Raw genomic sequence first — 15,288 nt, forward strand, 5'->3', positions numbered from 1 at the left:
TTGGAAGACATTTACATAACGAAGGCAAAGCAAACTCTGTCCTGCACCAGGACATGCCAAGTTCACAGTTACTTCAAGTCAGGTTTTCTGTGTAATTCAAGGGCAGAGAAGTTCTCTATGGAGAACGGTCCTTACTAAAAAAACCACCAGCCAACACTCACCCCACCCATCAAAAAAAAAGGGAAAACAAATTCCACCATGCAGCATCATATTTATACCTCCAGGGCTACCAGCAATGAGTGTCAGCCAGTAGGGCTCCACCACAGAGTTTTTTGAACTGCCTGAGCCACATTACTCATCACCTGCTCCACAGGTTGCAGCTGAAGGAAATGAAATAGGTGCTTTACCAAAAAATCTCTGCAGTGTTTGGCATTCACAAATCAGTCAGCTGTAATTTGAGGAGCTTTGCCCACAGCTACCTTTAACATTGCACCTCTGTGCAAATTACAAGTACAAAATAATAAGACACGACACTGGTTGCAAAGGTCTAGGTAATAGAAACTGGCTATGTGCCACCAGGGAACTTCGACTTTTCTCTTCACTTTCAGGCACATATAAATCAGTTGCAACTGATACACAGTGTTACCCTTTCCAGATATATAAATACTCGGAGAAAACCCAAACAACCCACCACTGTCTCATTCTTCAGTTTCTCAGAATCCGGCAGACATTAAACACATAATTTTACATAACAAAGTCTAACAGTACTGACAACCTCCTCAAAGTTCTCACTAAAATAACCTCCCCCTACACAACCTGAGAGAGAAACCTGCCAAGCTTGAGAGACTGACAAAAAATAATCAAGAGAGAGGATGACTGAAAGAAATGGTTAAGTAAATTTGTGGAAGAGTTATTTCCTGAAGCAGGCATCACACCACGCGAGCTAAAGCCATGAGACCACCACCAAGAAAAACGTGCCCTGCCATGCAAGCAGCACTTCAATAGCAAACAGTCTGGGGGACTATCTGCCTCTGGAATCCTACCCTAGCCTGCATTTCTGCAAAGATGGGAGCATAGAACAGCACACCTCCCAGGGTTTCCTTCTTCAACAGGAAAAACAGAGGTAATGTAATTAGTTCCAGGCTTAAAAATATTTACATTACTTGATACCAACGCAGTCTGATGACCTGCAGAGAGAATTACTCCGGCAGGAACACCTCCTTCATAAATCATTCCACTCCTTATTCAAACTCAGTTTCACAAGTTTATGCTCAACTTAATCTCGAATTCATCTGCCCGTGAACCAAGGAGTCTGGTATAGCCAAAGCTGTTCCCTTTCTTTCTCATGAAGAAATACATCGGGAAAAAAACTTAAACACTGCTTTCCCGACCACGTATTCATTCACAGCTGCAGTGAAAATAATGGAAGGTCCAGCTACCCAGGGTACTGGGGCAAGTGGTCATAGAAAAAGAGCAGCTTAAGGACCCCTCACTGGAGTTAACCTCCGGCTCTCAACAGTCAACACCTGCGGGCCAGCCCGGGCTGGGAACACGCTGTGCTCAGAACCTGCTGCGCCTTACCCCTGGGGACAACTCTCCGGGGACAGCTCACAGCCCCGGCCCGGGACACCACGGAGCGCCGGTGCTCCAATGCGTGCGGGGCGAGCATCGCCTCCCGCGTGTGCCCGGCACCGCCGGCCCCACCGCCCTCAGCGCCCCCCGCCAGACCCTCCACCACCGCGCCAGAGCCCACACCGGGACCCCCGCGCCGGCTCCTCATCCACACACACCGCCCCGGGCCCCCGCCGCCGGCCCCCGCGGGACCGACCCGCTGCCCCACACGGGGCGAGCCCCGGCCCCGGGCCCCGCCGCCCGCCCGCACGTACCCGCCGGGGCAGCGCCCCGTCCCGTCCCATGCCCAGCGCCGCTCCCGCCGCCGGGCGCGCTCCGCCGCCCGTCCCGGCCGCCCCTTCCGCACGGCCGGGCCCGCCCAGCGCCGCGGGCCGGGGGGGCGGCGGGCGGAGGCGGGTCCCGCCCCACAGAGCCCCCGGGCCGCCTCACGGCCGGTCCGCGCCTCAGCCCCGCCTGCGGCTCTCCGACCACCGCGGACGGCGGCGTTTGTTTTCCCCTCAGGAACGCCACCGACGCCCTTATGGAATCACAGAATCGTCAAGGTTGGAAGAGACCTCCGAGATCATCCAGCCCGACCATGCAGCCAGCACTGCCACTGTAACGCCTAAACCGCATCAACCAGCGCCAGATCCAGACGCCTCTTGTACACCTCCACGGTCACCTCCTTACTCGTCACCTACCTGGCCGCTCAAACAGTGAAATTCTTTTTCTTCTAACAGCTAATCTGAATCTCCCCTGTCTTGCCTTTAGGGCCATTTCCTCCTGTCGTCTCACTTGCAGGCACGGCAGGGACCGGCCCCACCTCACTAGAGCCTCCTGTCAGGGAGTTGTGCAGAGCGATGAGGTCCCCCGGAGACTTCTCCAAGCTAAACAAACCCAGCTCCCTTACCTGTTCCTCACGGGACATATTTTCTAGACCCTTCCCGAGCCTTGTTGCCCTTTTCTGGATATTCTGCAACCCTTCAATGTCCCTGTAGAGGTGAAGGGCCCAGAACTGAATGCAGTGCAGCCTCACCAATGCAGAGTAAGGGGAGGAATGACTTCCCCAGTCCTACTGGCTATAATGCTCTCGATACAGGCCAGGAGACCACTGGCCTTCTTGGCCACACTGCTGCCTCACATCCAGCTCCTGTTGACCAGCACCCAAGGGGCCCTTCCTGCTGAGCAGCTCTCAAGCCACCCCTGCCCGAGGCTGGAGCTGCAGAAGGTTGCTGTGACCCAAGTGCAGGATGTTGAACCTGACCTTACAGAACCTCACCCTGCTGTCCTCGGCCCTTTGATCGAGTCTCTCCAGGGCTCCCTGCAGAGCCTTCCTGCCCTTGAGCAGATCAACACTCCCAACCAGCCTGGTGCCATCTGCAGATTTACTGAGGGTTGCTTCATCTCTTTCTCCAGACAGCTTCCAGCCCTCATTGGCTGCAGGCCATCAGTAGTGCCCTCTGGCAAAGCAGTGTCCTCTGGCAGAAGGTACAAATTAAGAGGGAAAGAGCCCTGTTGGTGCAGCTGGAACAGGGAGGCAGCTGCAGCACCTCAGCCTGGAACAGGCCCTGCGTTGGCAGCTGTGTTGCTGCACTGCAGATCATGTTGCAATCATCAGACACGATCTAGGGAAGGAGATGCCCAAAGACACCTGGACACAGCTGCAGGTAAGCCATGTGATTTTCAGGCTAGCCTCGTGGGGCCTTTTCCTAACGGAGCTTTAGTCTTGTCTGGTTGCAGCAGCCCCTCCCTTCAGTTGCACACACATGCCAACCTGCCACCTCACATGCCCTCACAGCCTACAGAGGCAGCTCAAAATCTCAGCTGGAACACATTAGATTTGTCTCTTGCACTCCAGTCTATCACCTTCTCCCTCACAAACACTGTCTCCCAGCACTTCTCCTTGTACCTCCCTTCTCAGCCATTCTATCCCTCCCCAAAAGTCAAATACAGATGCCTTCCTTTTGCTGTTCCTCTTCATTTTAGTAATGTGTAAATCATGCTAGAAACCTGTAAGTATACTCTAAAAACACTAGGAGGTACTTGACAGAAAAGTCTTCAAAAAGCTCTTCCCATTCCATTCTCAGAGATGAGGGAAGCAACTCTGACATCCACAGCCCCTTCAGATGCCTTTTATTCTTCATTTCTTTGCAGAGGAAAACTACTTTCATGGTACTAAACTACCATAGTCAACTCAGGAAGAGAACATTACTTTCTGGTCAGTGCAGGCAGGCAACATCCAAAAGGGCAAATATCTCCTACCCAAGCAATCTACTGACCTGAGTTTGTTTGTTAGGACTTTTCCCTCCTTGGCCTCACAGTTCCTTGGCCATTCATGCAGGACAGGATGTACACTTGGTCTTTTGCTGTAGGACTGACATTCAGGCACGAGACATGCACAGGCAACTGGGGCAAGAGACTATGACTGCAAAACCCAATCCAAGGCCAAACATGAGTCAGTCATGCGCTGTGCTGCCGTCAAATGGGTTTTCAAATAGTCTTGAAGGACTGAACAAAATTACAATAACATAGTTAAGCATTAACTTGCTGCCACTTACCCTGTAAACAGCAGCATGGTTGATTCCCTTTGTGCTCTGGAAAGGTCAGAGCAGTTTAGTTCAGCGAACACTGAGTTTAATTACGGATACTGAGACGCATCATGAGTAGTGTACAAATACTAAAATACTATGACATAAAAGAAGCCCAGCTTTATAGACTATTGTGCACCAGTTCACTTGGGATAAGTGGCACATGGAATATAAGAAATGAGCCCGAGCCAACAAACTCAGGAAATACAATTACAGTATCAGTTTACCTTGCCTGGCTGTGGGTGAATTTGTGTGGGCAGGTGTCTCAGGAAGTCCCTCGAGATGGTGTACCCTGGTAAGGTGGTATCTTCCAGAGATTCATGGACCTTTTCTGTCTCTCACTCCCCTCCTTTCAGGAAGTCTGAGAGGTGGCAAATGCAGGAGGTTGCTGTTCTTCGCCAGAGAGCTGGAAAGCTTTCCCAGGAGAGCTGCTGGACTGATGAGCTCTTGCACTACTCCAGGTAGATCTAAGCAAAGTTAGTGAAAGAGCCAAGTGCACCCAAAGTGCTCCCGTGTGTGCTTTCCCCTTGGAGACTTGTGGGGTTTGGAAGCCAGAGGAATTTTCCCCTTCACTTCAGCTGGGCTTGGATGAGCCCCAAAGTACACAGAGTAATGCAACACTGTGAAATTATGAAATGTAGGAGACAACACTCATATTTTCTTAGTATCAAAAAGAGAGGCCATTATGTAATGCTTGTTACCATGGGGGAACAGGAATGTCTACTTGGTTCCATGATTACAGGGGAAGTAGTAGCAAGTTAATGCTTAACTATGTCCTTGCAATTGTGTTCAATCCCAAGACTTAAAAAACCTCTAAACCAGGTTTGAAGTGGAAAAAGTCTGGAGCGGTTTTACTTCGTGACAATACAAGGCTACCCTGCAATCCTGTCCACTGCCGTGCCAAAGCTGGAAATCAGTGCTCTCCAACGAGGAGCCTGTCGGTCGGCAAGGAGAAGGGGAGATACCCGATTTCCCACCCCGTCTCCCACGCGCTTGCCCTGGCGATGTCACTGACTCTTCCTGTCCCTGTGTGCTACAAAGTTACAGAAGCCAGTGCTTGGCTATGCTAAAAACACGCCTGCCTGAGGCTGAACGGGCCCCGTCTCGGTGTTTTATCAGTTCAAACGCCAGGTCGAAGTGTGCACAGCCACTGCTCGTGCTGCTTTACCACCACTTTGTGGTCTGTGAGCCAAGTACATAAGTACAGCTTGTGCTGCTCCCCACAGGGCTGGCCGCGGAGGTGCGGGCAGTGCCCGGCGGGTGCGGTGGTACCGGGGGAGCCGGACAGCCCTCCCTGTGCAGTCCTTGTGCAGCCCGGGTACCCCCGCAGGGGCTCCTGCCCCGCCCGACAACCCCACTCGGAGAGTGTGACGAGCCTTCCTGACCAGGTACGGACCGTGGTGCTCATCGCTGTGCCAGTGTTACTGCCCAGAGTGAGGGTCCCACTGGCCAGCTACAGAATCACAGAGTCAATCACTAAGGTCGGAAAAGACCTCTGAGATCATCGAATTCAATCTGTGGCCGATTCCCACCTTGACAAGCAGACCAGGGCACTGAGTGCCACGTGTAGTCTTTCCGTAAACACCTCCAGGGATGGGGACTTCACTACCTCCCTGGGCTGCCCGTTTTCCAGTGTTTAATCACCGTTTACATGAAGGAATTCCTCCTGATGCTCAACCTAAACCTCTCCTGGTGCAGCTTGAGGCCATGTCCTCCTGTCCTGTCCTTTGCTCCCTGGGAGCAGAGCCGCACCTCCCCATGGCTGCATCCTCCTGTCACCAGGGAGTTTTGGAGAGCAGGAAAGTCCCCCTGAGCCTCCTTTTCTCCTGGCTGAGCCCCCACAACTCCCTGAGCTGCACCTCTCAGACTGATGACCCTTCCCCGACTTCGCTCCCTGCTCTGAACTCGCTCCAGAACACCTCCAGGGACAGTGTCCACCACCTCCCCGGGCAGCGCGTTCCAATGCCTAGCCACCGCCTCTGTGAAGAACGGGCAAGGCTGGAAGGGATCATCAGATGTCACCGGGTCCGACCCCCCGGCTCGGGCAGGGCGGGAGGGGACCACCGGAGGTCAGCGGGCAGGGTCCCTCAGAGCAGGGCTCTGGGAAGCCCGTGGGCAGCGGTGATGACGGGGCGGGCCCAGGTCCCCACGCCCCCGGCCGGCTGTGTCACCGCGGCCCGCGCCCCGCGGAGCCGTGTCCCCGCACGGCGCAGGCGCGGCGGTGACGCAAAGGAGCGCGGGGAGGTGACGCAAGGCGCGCGCGGCGGTGACCCGGAAGGCGCGCACGGCGCCCGCTCATAGCGACGGCGGCGATGAAGGTGGCGGTGGCCGGGTGCTGCCACGGCGCCCTGGACAAGATGTACGAGACGCTGGAGCTGCTGCAGCGGCGCCACAACGTGCGGCCCGACCTGCTGCTCTGCTGCGGGGACTTCCAGGCCGTGCGCAACGAGGCGGACCTGCGGTGCATGGCCGTGCCCGCCAAGTACCGGCACATGCAGACCTTCTACCGGTGAGCGCCGCCGGCCCGGCCCCGGCCCCCGACCCGACCCACGCGGGCTTGATCGGGTGCAGCAGCTGCCGTGTCTCCGCAGGTACTACTCGGGCGAGAAGAAAGCCCCGGTGCTCACCATATTCATCGGCGGCAACCACGAGGCTTCCAACCACCTGCAGGAGCTGCCCTACGGCGGGTGGGTCGCGCCCAACATCTACTACTTGGGTAAGGTCCCTCCGCTCCAGTCCCGGTGCCCCGGCAATTTCCCCCACGGCCCCTCCGTGACCGCCCTCCCGTGTCCTGCAGGTTACGCGGGCGTGGTGCGGTTCCGCGGCGTGAGGATCGGCGGCATTTCGGGCATCTTTAAGTCTCACGACTACCGGAAAGGTACCGGGGCAGCGGGACCGGCGGGGCGGACAGCAGGGAGGGGAGGGGAGGGAGAGCCGGGCCCGCGGCGTGGTGTGAGGATCTGGCTGTGCTCAGCCCCGAACCGTCTCTTAGCCTGGAAACCACCCTTGGTTCAATACACGGATTTTCGTGGAGTTGGGAGATGAATGCGTAGCTGCCCGATGACCACAGCAGAAAGCAAGGTGCATTTGTAGCGTTGTTGGAACAGGGTTGATTTTTCCATGGCAGTGTCCTTTCAGCGTGCAGTGCAACACTGTTTGATTTTCCTCGAGTGGAACAGTCAGTTTAAAACTGTGACACTATATAAGTGTATTGTCCTGCCCTGAGGCTTAGGGTCAGTACATCTCGTTCCTCCTGGTTATGTGGGTGTGTATTCAAGAGTTCTTCCTGGGAAGGGTGGCAAAAGTCATGTCACAGATGATATCCTATGTCAGTGAGTAGAAGATGGTTTATTCTTTCTGATCTCAGCACTTGAAAGAGTGGTCCTTGTGGTTACTGTACTGTGCTATAAACGGCTTCAGGGAAGCTTTGCAGGTGGCTTTCAAGCTGCAAAGTACTGAACCAGTCTTCTAGAACACTTGATTCTGTCTAATATCTGTCAATGCTGATTAAATTTGCTGTCATCAAGGGGACACTTTATATGCCTGAATATTGCATGAGGGGGATGAGCCAAGATTCTTTCGGCGATAACTAAAAAACCAATTTTTCTGTTAATTCTGTAGAGTATGTAGGAGCTATGCTAGGCATTCATGTTTTTTGTCCCAAGGCAAAGCTGGAAACTCATCCCTTTTGTCAGGGTACATGTTGTTGCTTCCGGAGCCTGTGGTGCCTGTGGGCAGTGACAGGGATGTTTAGGCTGCTGCTGAACCTGTTGAGCTGTAGTTTCATGGTGGGTGGCAGCACTCTGAACAATCATGAAAAATCACAACCTTGTATTTTGGGTTACTTTAGGTGCCTGCGTGGCCCCAAAAGGCTGTGGGGTAGGAAGGAACTAGTGATTCAGGCAACTATTCTTGTTTTCAACATTTCAGGTCACTTTGAGTGCCCACCATACAACCAGCAGACCATCAGAAGTGCTTACCATGTGAGGAATATTGAAGTCTTCAAACTCAAACAGGTCAGTGAAAAGCCTATTTTTTAAACAAGGGTAATTTTCATTAATTTAGAATAAAGTATGGTGAATATTAATTATTTATTATAAATTAATATAAATTATTAATCAAGTATTGTGAATATTAAACCAAAACATGCTTTAACACATTGTTCAGACATTTGATGGGTGTGAATTTGGAGGAGGAATATTGTGCTTAGCCATTATCCCTTTTAACTAAAGCTTTTAAAAATTTCACGAGGAAGAAGATGCCTTTGATTGTGGGCAGAGGACTTGCTCTCTAGCTATGATTTCCTCTGAGTGCCTGACTTACGGTGATGATGTGAACTCTTTTATAGGGCAGTATAAAGCATGGCTGGCTGCTTCAAGTAATTTCTAAACTCCTTTGTCAATATGTTGTATTTATGCCATGTGCTTTTTGGCCTGACAGCTAAAGCGTCCCATCGATATATTTATGTCACACGACTGGCCAAGGAGCATTTATCACTATGGAAACAAGAAACAGCTCCTCAAAATGAAATCCTTCTTCCGTCAAGAAGTAGAGAGCAACACGCTGGGAAGCCCTGCTGCTTCAGAGCTTCTGCAGCACCTGAAACCCACCTACTGGTTCTCAGCACATCTGCATGTTAAATTTGCAGCTTTCATGCAACATGAGGTAAAGGGGGACAGAAGATGAAGAATGTATGCGTCCCAGGCCCACTTTTGAGTTCTAGTGCAGGTAGTCATGTCCAGAAAAGCAATTTAGTAATTTTTGTTCTTAAAACTCAGTTAAAGCCATGAAAGGTTAAGGGGTGTGAGGACTACTGTTTTGTGTAAATTAAAGAGATGTCATAAATGAAGGGTGTAACCCCCTAATCTTCTTCAGGAACAGCATGGAATAGCTAAAGTTATTGTTCTTGAAACTTCTTAATTTAACGGTATAGAAAAGCACTCTCCTGCTCTGCTGGGGAAGCAGGTAGCTTCAAAATAGGTGAGAAAAAGGTGACCACTTCAAAAAAAGGTGATAAGGGAGTGATTGAAGAGGGCGATTGCCTGAGGGTGGGAGGATCCCTGTAGTACAGCTTTGCAGGTCTGGTAGCCCGGGGTTAAGCCAGAAACCAGCCAGTAGTTGAAACAGTTATTTCTGAAGTGGTACCAGTTCTGTTTCTATTTGCAAGTTACTTATCTGCAAAAATGTAACTCCAGACCTTGTAGGCTCAACAAGTCTGTTTCCAATTAAGTTACAGTTTTTCTTTTTGCTCCAAGGCTGGATGTGCTCAGCTGCCTTGGTTAGTGCTGAAATGTAGCTCTGGCTATCATCTGCATCCTGCTTCCTGTTAGATCCCAGTGAAGTCTGTCCTCTTTGTCGCTGCTGATTTTCTATTTCAGAAATTATTCTTCTGTACAAATTATACCTTTAAACCTGTCTATGTAATTTGTTTAGAATGGTCAAATTTCACATAAGTGCTAATGATTGTATTAACACCATTTGCTTCCTAGGCAAACTCCAAAGAAGAGTTACCAAAAGCAACCAAGTTTCTGGCTCTGGATAAATGCTTGCCACACAGAGACTTCCTGCAGGTGATGAACATGTGTAGAAGGTTTTCACTTTAAGTATTTTGTTTGTTTGCTAGTGCTGTTCTTAGATATAAGATGAGGAATTTCAGAGAAACTAGGAATGCTGAGTGTGTGGCATGGTCTTTGTAGGATTTTGTCCTGAACTAAGCAGACCGTGTTGTGTAGGTGCAGTGTTTGCTTAATCCTACCATTTCCATCCAGCTTAGAACAAGTGCCTGACTTCAGTAGATGAGTCTAAAATAGTTTGCTGTGAGAGTGAGGTGCTGATAAGGTGTTTTTCAAATGCACTCAAGTGTTTTACTAGTCTTAGAGTGGCTTTTATTTGTCATCCCAAGGGAAAAGTGTGTAATTGTCTGTCCTGTGGATGTGTGGTGGGATCCATTTGCCCTAGTAACTACCTTTGAAGATGGAAGAGTATGAGGATGGGCTCTATCTATGCAAAGGAACATGACTGCTAGTCCAGACTTAAAATCCTATAACAAAACTGGTCTGGATTAGTGCTTCCTTCAGCAACATGGAGGGTTTAATTACTTTGTCGACTATTTAAAGTTAGAGTCTTACTAGGGCTTTGGCTAACCCAAGTGGTTTGATTTGAGTTAATGTCACTGGAGACAAAGTGATCTGAATTCCATGGAAGAGTTTAAAAACATTTCTTCTTAATTCATAGGTGTGCTAAGAGTGGGTGTTCATACAGCAGAATGACTGTTCCTGTCAATTCTTAGTTTGTATTGACTTAGAAGTGTCTTGGTTTGAAAGAGAAATGTCTGCCAAGGAAGGCAGGAACCTCCCTTAGAATAGAAAATATGACCCCCTACCCTCCAGATTATTCTAACTTTTAAATCAAGGAGCTTTCAGGCAAATATATGGGAAAAGGAATAACAGTTCTTTACTAGAATATATATATGTGTGTGTATAAAACAAGACAAACTACGACCAACAGCAGCAGCGGCAACAAACAGCCGAGACCAGTCCCGGCCCTCTCTGGGCTGCGGAGCTCGGTCCCCGTGGGTGCAGTTCCGGGCACAGCCGCCAGGGGCGCTGGTGGCTCCCGGCCGGGCAGGGCGCTGCCGTGACTCCCCCGCGGCTGCAGGGGGCGCTGTGCACGTGGGTGATGGCGGGAGAGCGGGAAAAGGGGTTTCCTCTGCAAAGCCCTAGGGGCGGCCGGTCCCGCCGCCCTCCGGGTGGCGAAATGGCCGCGGCAGGGACCTTGGAGCAGTGGCTGGAAAATAAAGTGAAGCAAAAACTCCAGAGCCCTGCCACGAGCCACGGGGTGTCGTGGCGAACAGGGATAGTTGGGTTAAAGTGCAGCAAAAAAAAAAAAAAGCCTGAAGTAGGGGTAGAAAATGGCTGGGGCTGTGCAGTGGCTGCCAGGCTCCTGAAAGCAGCTGGGAGATGCTCCCTCCAGAGAGTGCGAGGAGGTCAGGGACCCTGGTTTTCTGCTGAGGCACCTGAGTAGATGGTGAGGGTCCTTCCCACTGAGATCAGGTGTTAATAAGGTCCCGGTCACGGCTGCACTGACAAGCAGAGGCTCACCCACCATAAGGAGAACCAGTGAAGGACAGAACTTGGTGGTGACAGCAAATTCTCTCTGCAGCAGCAGCCCAGCACCAAGACCACAACAGTCTCACCTCTGATCCTGAGAGCAAGCGAGGGCTGACCCCAGCCCCTCACCCCCTGCCAAAATCTGGCAGTATCTCTGCCTTTCCCAAGAGAAAACCCCCCAGCTAAGAGAGGTAACAAACTGCACGGCCTCCCTCTTCCTGGCCACAATTTGTCTCCCTTAAGAATCTATTGTTCCAGTCTCTTAGGCAACAAATGGGAGAAAAATTCCCTAGGAGAAACTAAAAAAAAAAAAAAAAAAAAAAAAAAAGGAAAAAATCCTAACCTCCAACAGAAGGCAGCATGAAGTTAGGAGCAGGCAAATTCTATTTCTAAGTTGCATCACTGTCCAGGTGCCCCTGCCACCTTCACTGGCAGTAAAGGAGGGAGTGTGTTCTGCTTTTTAATTGCTGTAAGCTGAAATTCAGAAATGCCATTTTTACTGTTACTGATTGTCCTTTGTTAGCCCCTTGGGGTGAGCTGGCTTGAGAAGTTTAGTTGAGACCACTAGCTCAGTGTACTTTGAACTTCATTAAAATTCTGTACAGTGAAAGTAACATTTAATTTAATTTAATCAGATTCTAGTGTCAAGAGAAATAACTCACTTTATCTATTTCCTGTGTGTTTGTAAGTAGATAATAGATGTGGAGCATGATCCCAATGCAGGCGACTCACTGGAGTACGATGCTGAGTGGATTGCAGTCCTCAAGGCCACCAACAGTCTTGTTAATGTGACTCAGAGCACCTGGAATATGCCTGAAAAGAATGGCCTCCATGCCAAGTAAGTGTTCTGCAAAATGGAGATAAAAATGTGGTTTGTTTGTTTTTCTGGACTGGAAGTAAGTTATATTGGAGTTGTGTTTCTGTTCTGCAGCCTGTAGTGCCTGTAGGACTTACTAAATGCCTTGGAAAGAAAAGGGTATGTTGACAAAGGATGTAGTCAAAAGCATACAACTTCTTTACTGCTCTACCTGAGCAGTTAGTTTTGTTTTCCAAACTTAGATAGCAGCATTTGGGGGAGACAAACTACACCATGAGGCTGAAAATCAGGCTGGGTTATGGGCGTGGGTTGACATAATACACTAATCCTTGGTGGGGAGAAGGGTGTCTCAGTACTGACCAAAAGAAAATGAAAACCTTCCTGAAAAAGCATTTGAGGAATAAAGTGTCTGTTGTTAGATGAATTTATAATCCATCTTTGAAAGCTGCACTCTGCAGTGGGAACAGGCAGTACCTTTTGACTTGCTGCACTTGTTTAAACTTTATGCACTTGTTTAGGTGGGACTACAGTGTGACAGAAGAAGCTATTAAAGAGGTGTTAGAAGAGCTGAACCATGACCTCAAAATTCCTTGCAACTTCACATTGACAGCTGCTTGTTACGATCCCAGCAAGCCCCAAAAAAACATGGAGCCAGTTCATACCATCAATCCACAGACCACTGAGTTCTGTGCCCAGTTTGGCCTCACTGACATCAATGACAGGATCCAGCAGGCTAAAGAAGAGGGCTCAGGACGAGGTGAATGTGAAGAGGAGGAGGAAGAGGAGATGGACAGTACTGGGTCAGCTGAGGAGCCCAGTGAATACAATACAGATAATTCTGGCCTCTCATCCTTTAATCCAGATGAAATAATGCTGGATGAAGAAGGTGGCGATGAAGACTTGAGTACATGTTCTGTAGATCCCTCCCCTGATCACCCTCCTGAGTTCTCTACAAGCTTCTCTGATATCCGGATCATGCCAGACTCCATGGCAGTGTCATCTGACGATGCCATGGACTCCAACAATGAGGAACTGGAGAAGTCTGGTGGGAGCAAGCAGGTGGAGGAGAAGAGCTCCACTGAGAGGTCGTTAAAGCGCATTAGTGGTGATGAAAATGGGAGCAGTGGTGTTAAAAAAATCAAGAGAAGGAACCAAGCTATCTATGCTGCAGAGGATGATGATAAAACAGATTAATACCTCACAGGGTATGTAACTAAGGTCTCTCCCAGCCTTTCTGTGGAAGGTGGTGAGAATTGTAGTGGACTCTGCGTGCTTTTAATGTCACGTGATCTTAGTCATGTTACTTTCTTAAGCTCAGAGGCTGGATGTACTTCTCACAGGGAAGGTGATTTACCCAGAATAAACATCATAGAAAGAAGCTGAGACTTTTCCAACAAAGTACTTTGTCAAAGGATGTAAAGCTCATGTATCCTTGATTTTGCTTCAGTTCTTGGTGTATGGTATATACTCCATATCTTCAGCTGAACAAGACTCACTGTACTTGTTTAACAAGAGCTCTTAAACTGTACCCTGAGTCCAAGCGAGAGGATGTCCGACTTACAAGACTGAATGATTTTATTGTATTGCTTTTGTCTTGTTTTATACTGAACTATTACAAAACAGCATACGCAATAACCCAATGAATGAAATTTGAAAATAGAATTCCCATGATAGCAAAACAGCGCGAGAAGAATGAAGATTTTTGTTTCTGGTGATAGTCATGCCACAGAAAAACTTCGTGGTCATAAACAAAACAATATGTATTGTCCAGGATTGGCTTTTAATTACAGTTCTGATAGCAAACCAAGTCTCTTGATTTGGAGGATGACGGTTTTACGGGGACCATGGAAGAGTGTATCTCTGTTTTTAAAAACTCATTTTTGTTCTGTTTCTTAAAACTTGAGAACAGTGTCTTCAAATGGAAGTAGTTGGGAAGGACAGCTTTCTAAATGTGGACACCACCACTGTCTCAGTCTGACTAATTAGGGCTGTCTTTTGTGTTCATACAAGGCAGTGGGTGTATAAGTTGCCTGAGACAGTAACACCTCCCATTATCATCAGCGTCACTTTTCACTTGTCATTTCTATAGCTGTAACTTGCTGAACTCTTAAAACTGGATTTGGAATCTTCCAAAGCACCTTTGTAATCTTCAGCTGAGGGAGAACAGGAGCTGCCAGAACAGACTCCCGTGGAAGTTTTCTTTCTATTTTTTGCCCTGAATTATTAAATGGCACTCCTTTGGTCTAAGAGGCCATAGGGATAAAACACAGTGAGTTAATGAAAATGACAATGTTTTCAAGCATATGTCATTAGACTCATTAGCCTTCCTGACAGATGGAATTCTTAGCTGGAATTCCTCATGGCCGTGCTGCCCAGAGAGCAGAAGTAGCTCCTGTGCTTTTTCTCCTCCAAGGCACAGGCAGTGCGAAGGAGAAAGCGTCCTGACAGGAGCAGGGAGCAGTGAGTGAAATGCCTCCATTAGTGTGTGTTGTGTATCAGGATCAGGAATTCTGTCCTTAAATCACTTTCATGGTCTGGGGTTCATCTTGCCTCCTTTCTTGTCAAACACTTCACTACAAAAACTAAACATGTTAAGTATTCAAGGGCTAGAAAAGGGCATAATTAATGCTCTCAATAGTTCAATTAACAGCCTATTAAGAGCTGTGCTGAGGTATGAGGAGAAACTGGGAGTAACCCGGGTGTGACACTCAGGGTATGTAAAATGGTTATGAACTGTCAAGTACCTATGTTATTGAAGCAGATGAGTCTCTATAAGGGTCCTGGGTCTGTAGTGGTAAAATCTTAACATGATCTGAACACTATAATAGAAATAAAGTATTTTAAATATAAATTCTGGTCTCTGCACTGGAATAGAAGGTGTATCTTGCATGTAATAGACTTTTCAGTCTGATTCCTTGTGTTTTTAAAACAAACTCTTCTGTCCTTTGTCCATGCCTCCCCCTCCTTCTGATAAATGTGTTTCTAGAAGGCAGGAGACTTGGACAAGATACAATATTGATTTTTGAACCTTTTAATAGTTTTTTATAAAGTATTTCAGCATCCATTGAGCAGAGTGCAGCTGGTAAATAGAGTGAACATAAATGGGTTTTGAGTGTGAATCATGTCTGATCTCTAGAGTTGCTGTGCCCTTTCTTGCAGTTGTTCACACCCTCTTTGCAGTTTGCAGTGTCCTCTCCTACCTTGCTTTCATCCATTATGGATT

At 48.8% G+C, this 15,288-nt stretch overlaps 2 protein-coding genes across 4 annotated transcripts in view; one reads left to right on the forward strand and one right to left on the reverse strand.

Moving 5' to 3' along the window:
- PPP2R3A (protein phosphatase 2 regulatory subunit B''alpha) overlaps positions 1 to 4,443 on the reverse strand; it is a 56,405-nt gene extending 51,962 nt beyond the window's left edge. The window contains exon 1 of one of the 3 annotated variants that reach the window (XM_066194145.1): positions 4,367 to 4,443. The gene's annotated coding sequence lies outside the window, so the exon portion shown is untranslated. Of the gene's footprint in view, positions 1 to 1,826; positions 1,910 to 2,830; positions 2,902 to 4,366 lie in introns of those variants that run through there. The other 2 variants (XM_066194146.1, XM_066194144.1) reach the window with 2 other exon arrangements.
- A 1,973-nt stretch (positions 4,444 to 6,416) lies between these two features.
- Positions 6,417 to 15,163, forward strand: DBR1 (debranching RNA lariats 1). Its single transcript, XM_066194147.1, has 8 exons — positions 6,417 to 6,648; positions 6,731 to 6,855; positions 6,937 to 7,017; positions 8,070 to 8,155; positions 8,580 to 8,804; positions 9,629 to 9,709; positions 11,941 to 12,086; positions 12,584 to 15,163. Exons 1-8 carry the CDS (start codon positions 6,452 to 6,454, stop codon positions 13,257 to 13,259), a joined length of 1,617 nt encoding a protein of 538 aa, XP_066050244.1. The 5' UTR covers positions 6,417 to 6,451; the 3' UTR covers positions 13,260 to 15,163.
- Positions 15,164 to 15,288: the final 125 nt, after the last annotated feature.

The sequence above is a fragment of the Chamaea fasciata genome, unplaced genomic scaffold, assembly GCF_029207755.1.
Source record: "Chamaea fasciata isolate MVZ Bird 193981 ecotype frontalis unplaced genomic scaffold, bChaFas1.0.hap1 SCAF_11, whole genome shotgun sequence".
In the NCBI taxonomy this organism is placed as follows: domain Eukaryota; kingdom Metazoa; phylum Chordata; class Aves; order Passeriformes; family Sylviidae; genus Chamaea; species Chamaea fasciata.

Coding starts and splice junctions, on each gene's coding strand:
- DBR1 (XM_066194147.1), top strand. CDS start 6,452: ATGAAGGTGGCGGTGGCCGGGTGCTGCCACGGCGCCCTGGACAAGATG. Junction 6,649..6,730: donor CACATGCAGACCTTCTACCG/GTGAGCGCCGCC, acceptor GTGTCTCCGCAG/GTACTACTCGGGCGAGAAGA. Junction 12,087..12,583: donor AAGAATGGCCTCCATGCCAA/GTAAGTGTTCTG, acceptor GCACTTGTTTAG/GTGGGACTACAGTGTGACAG.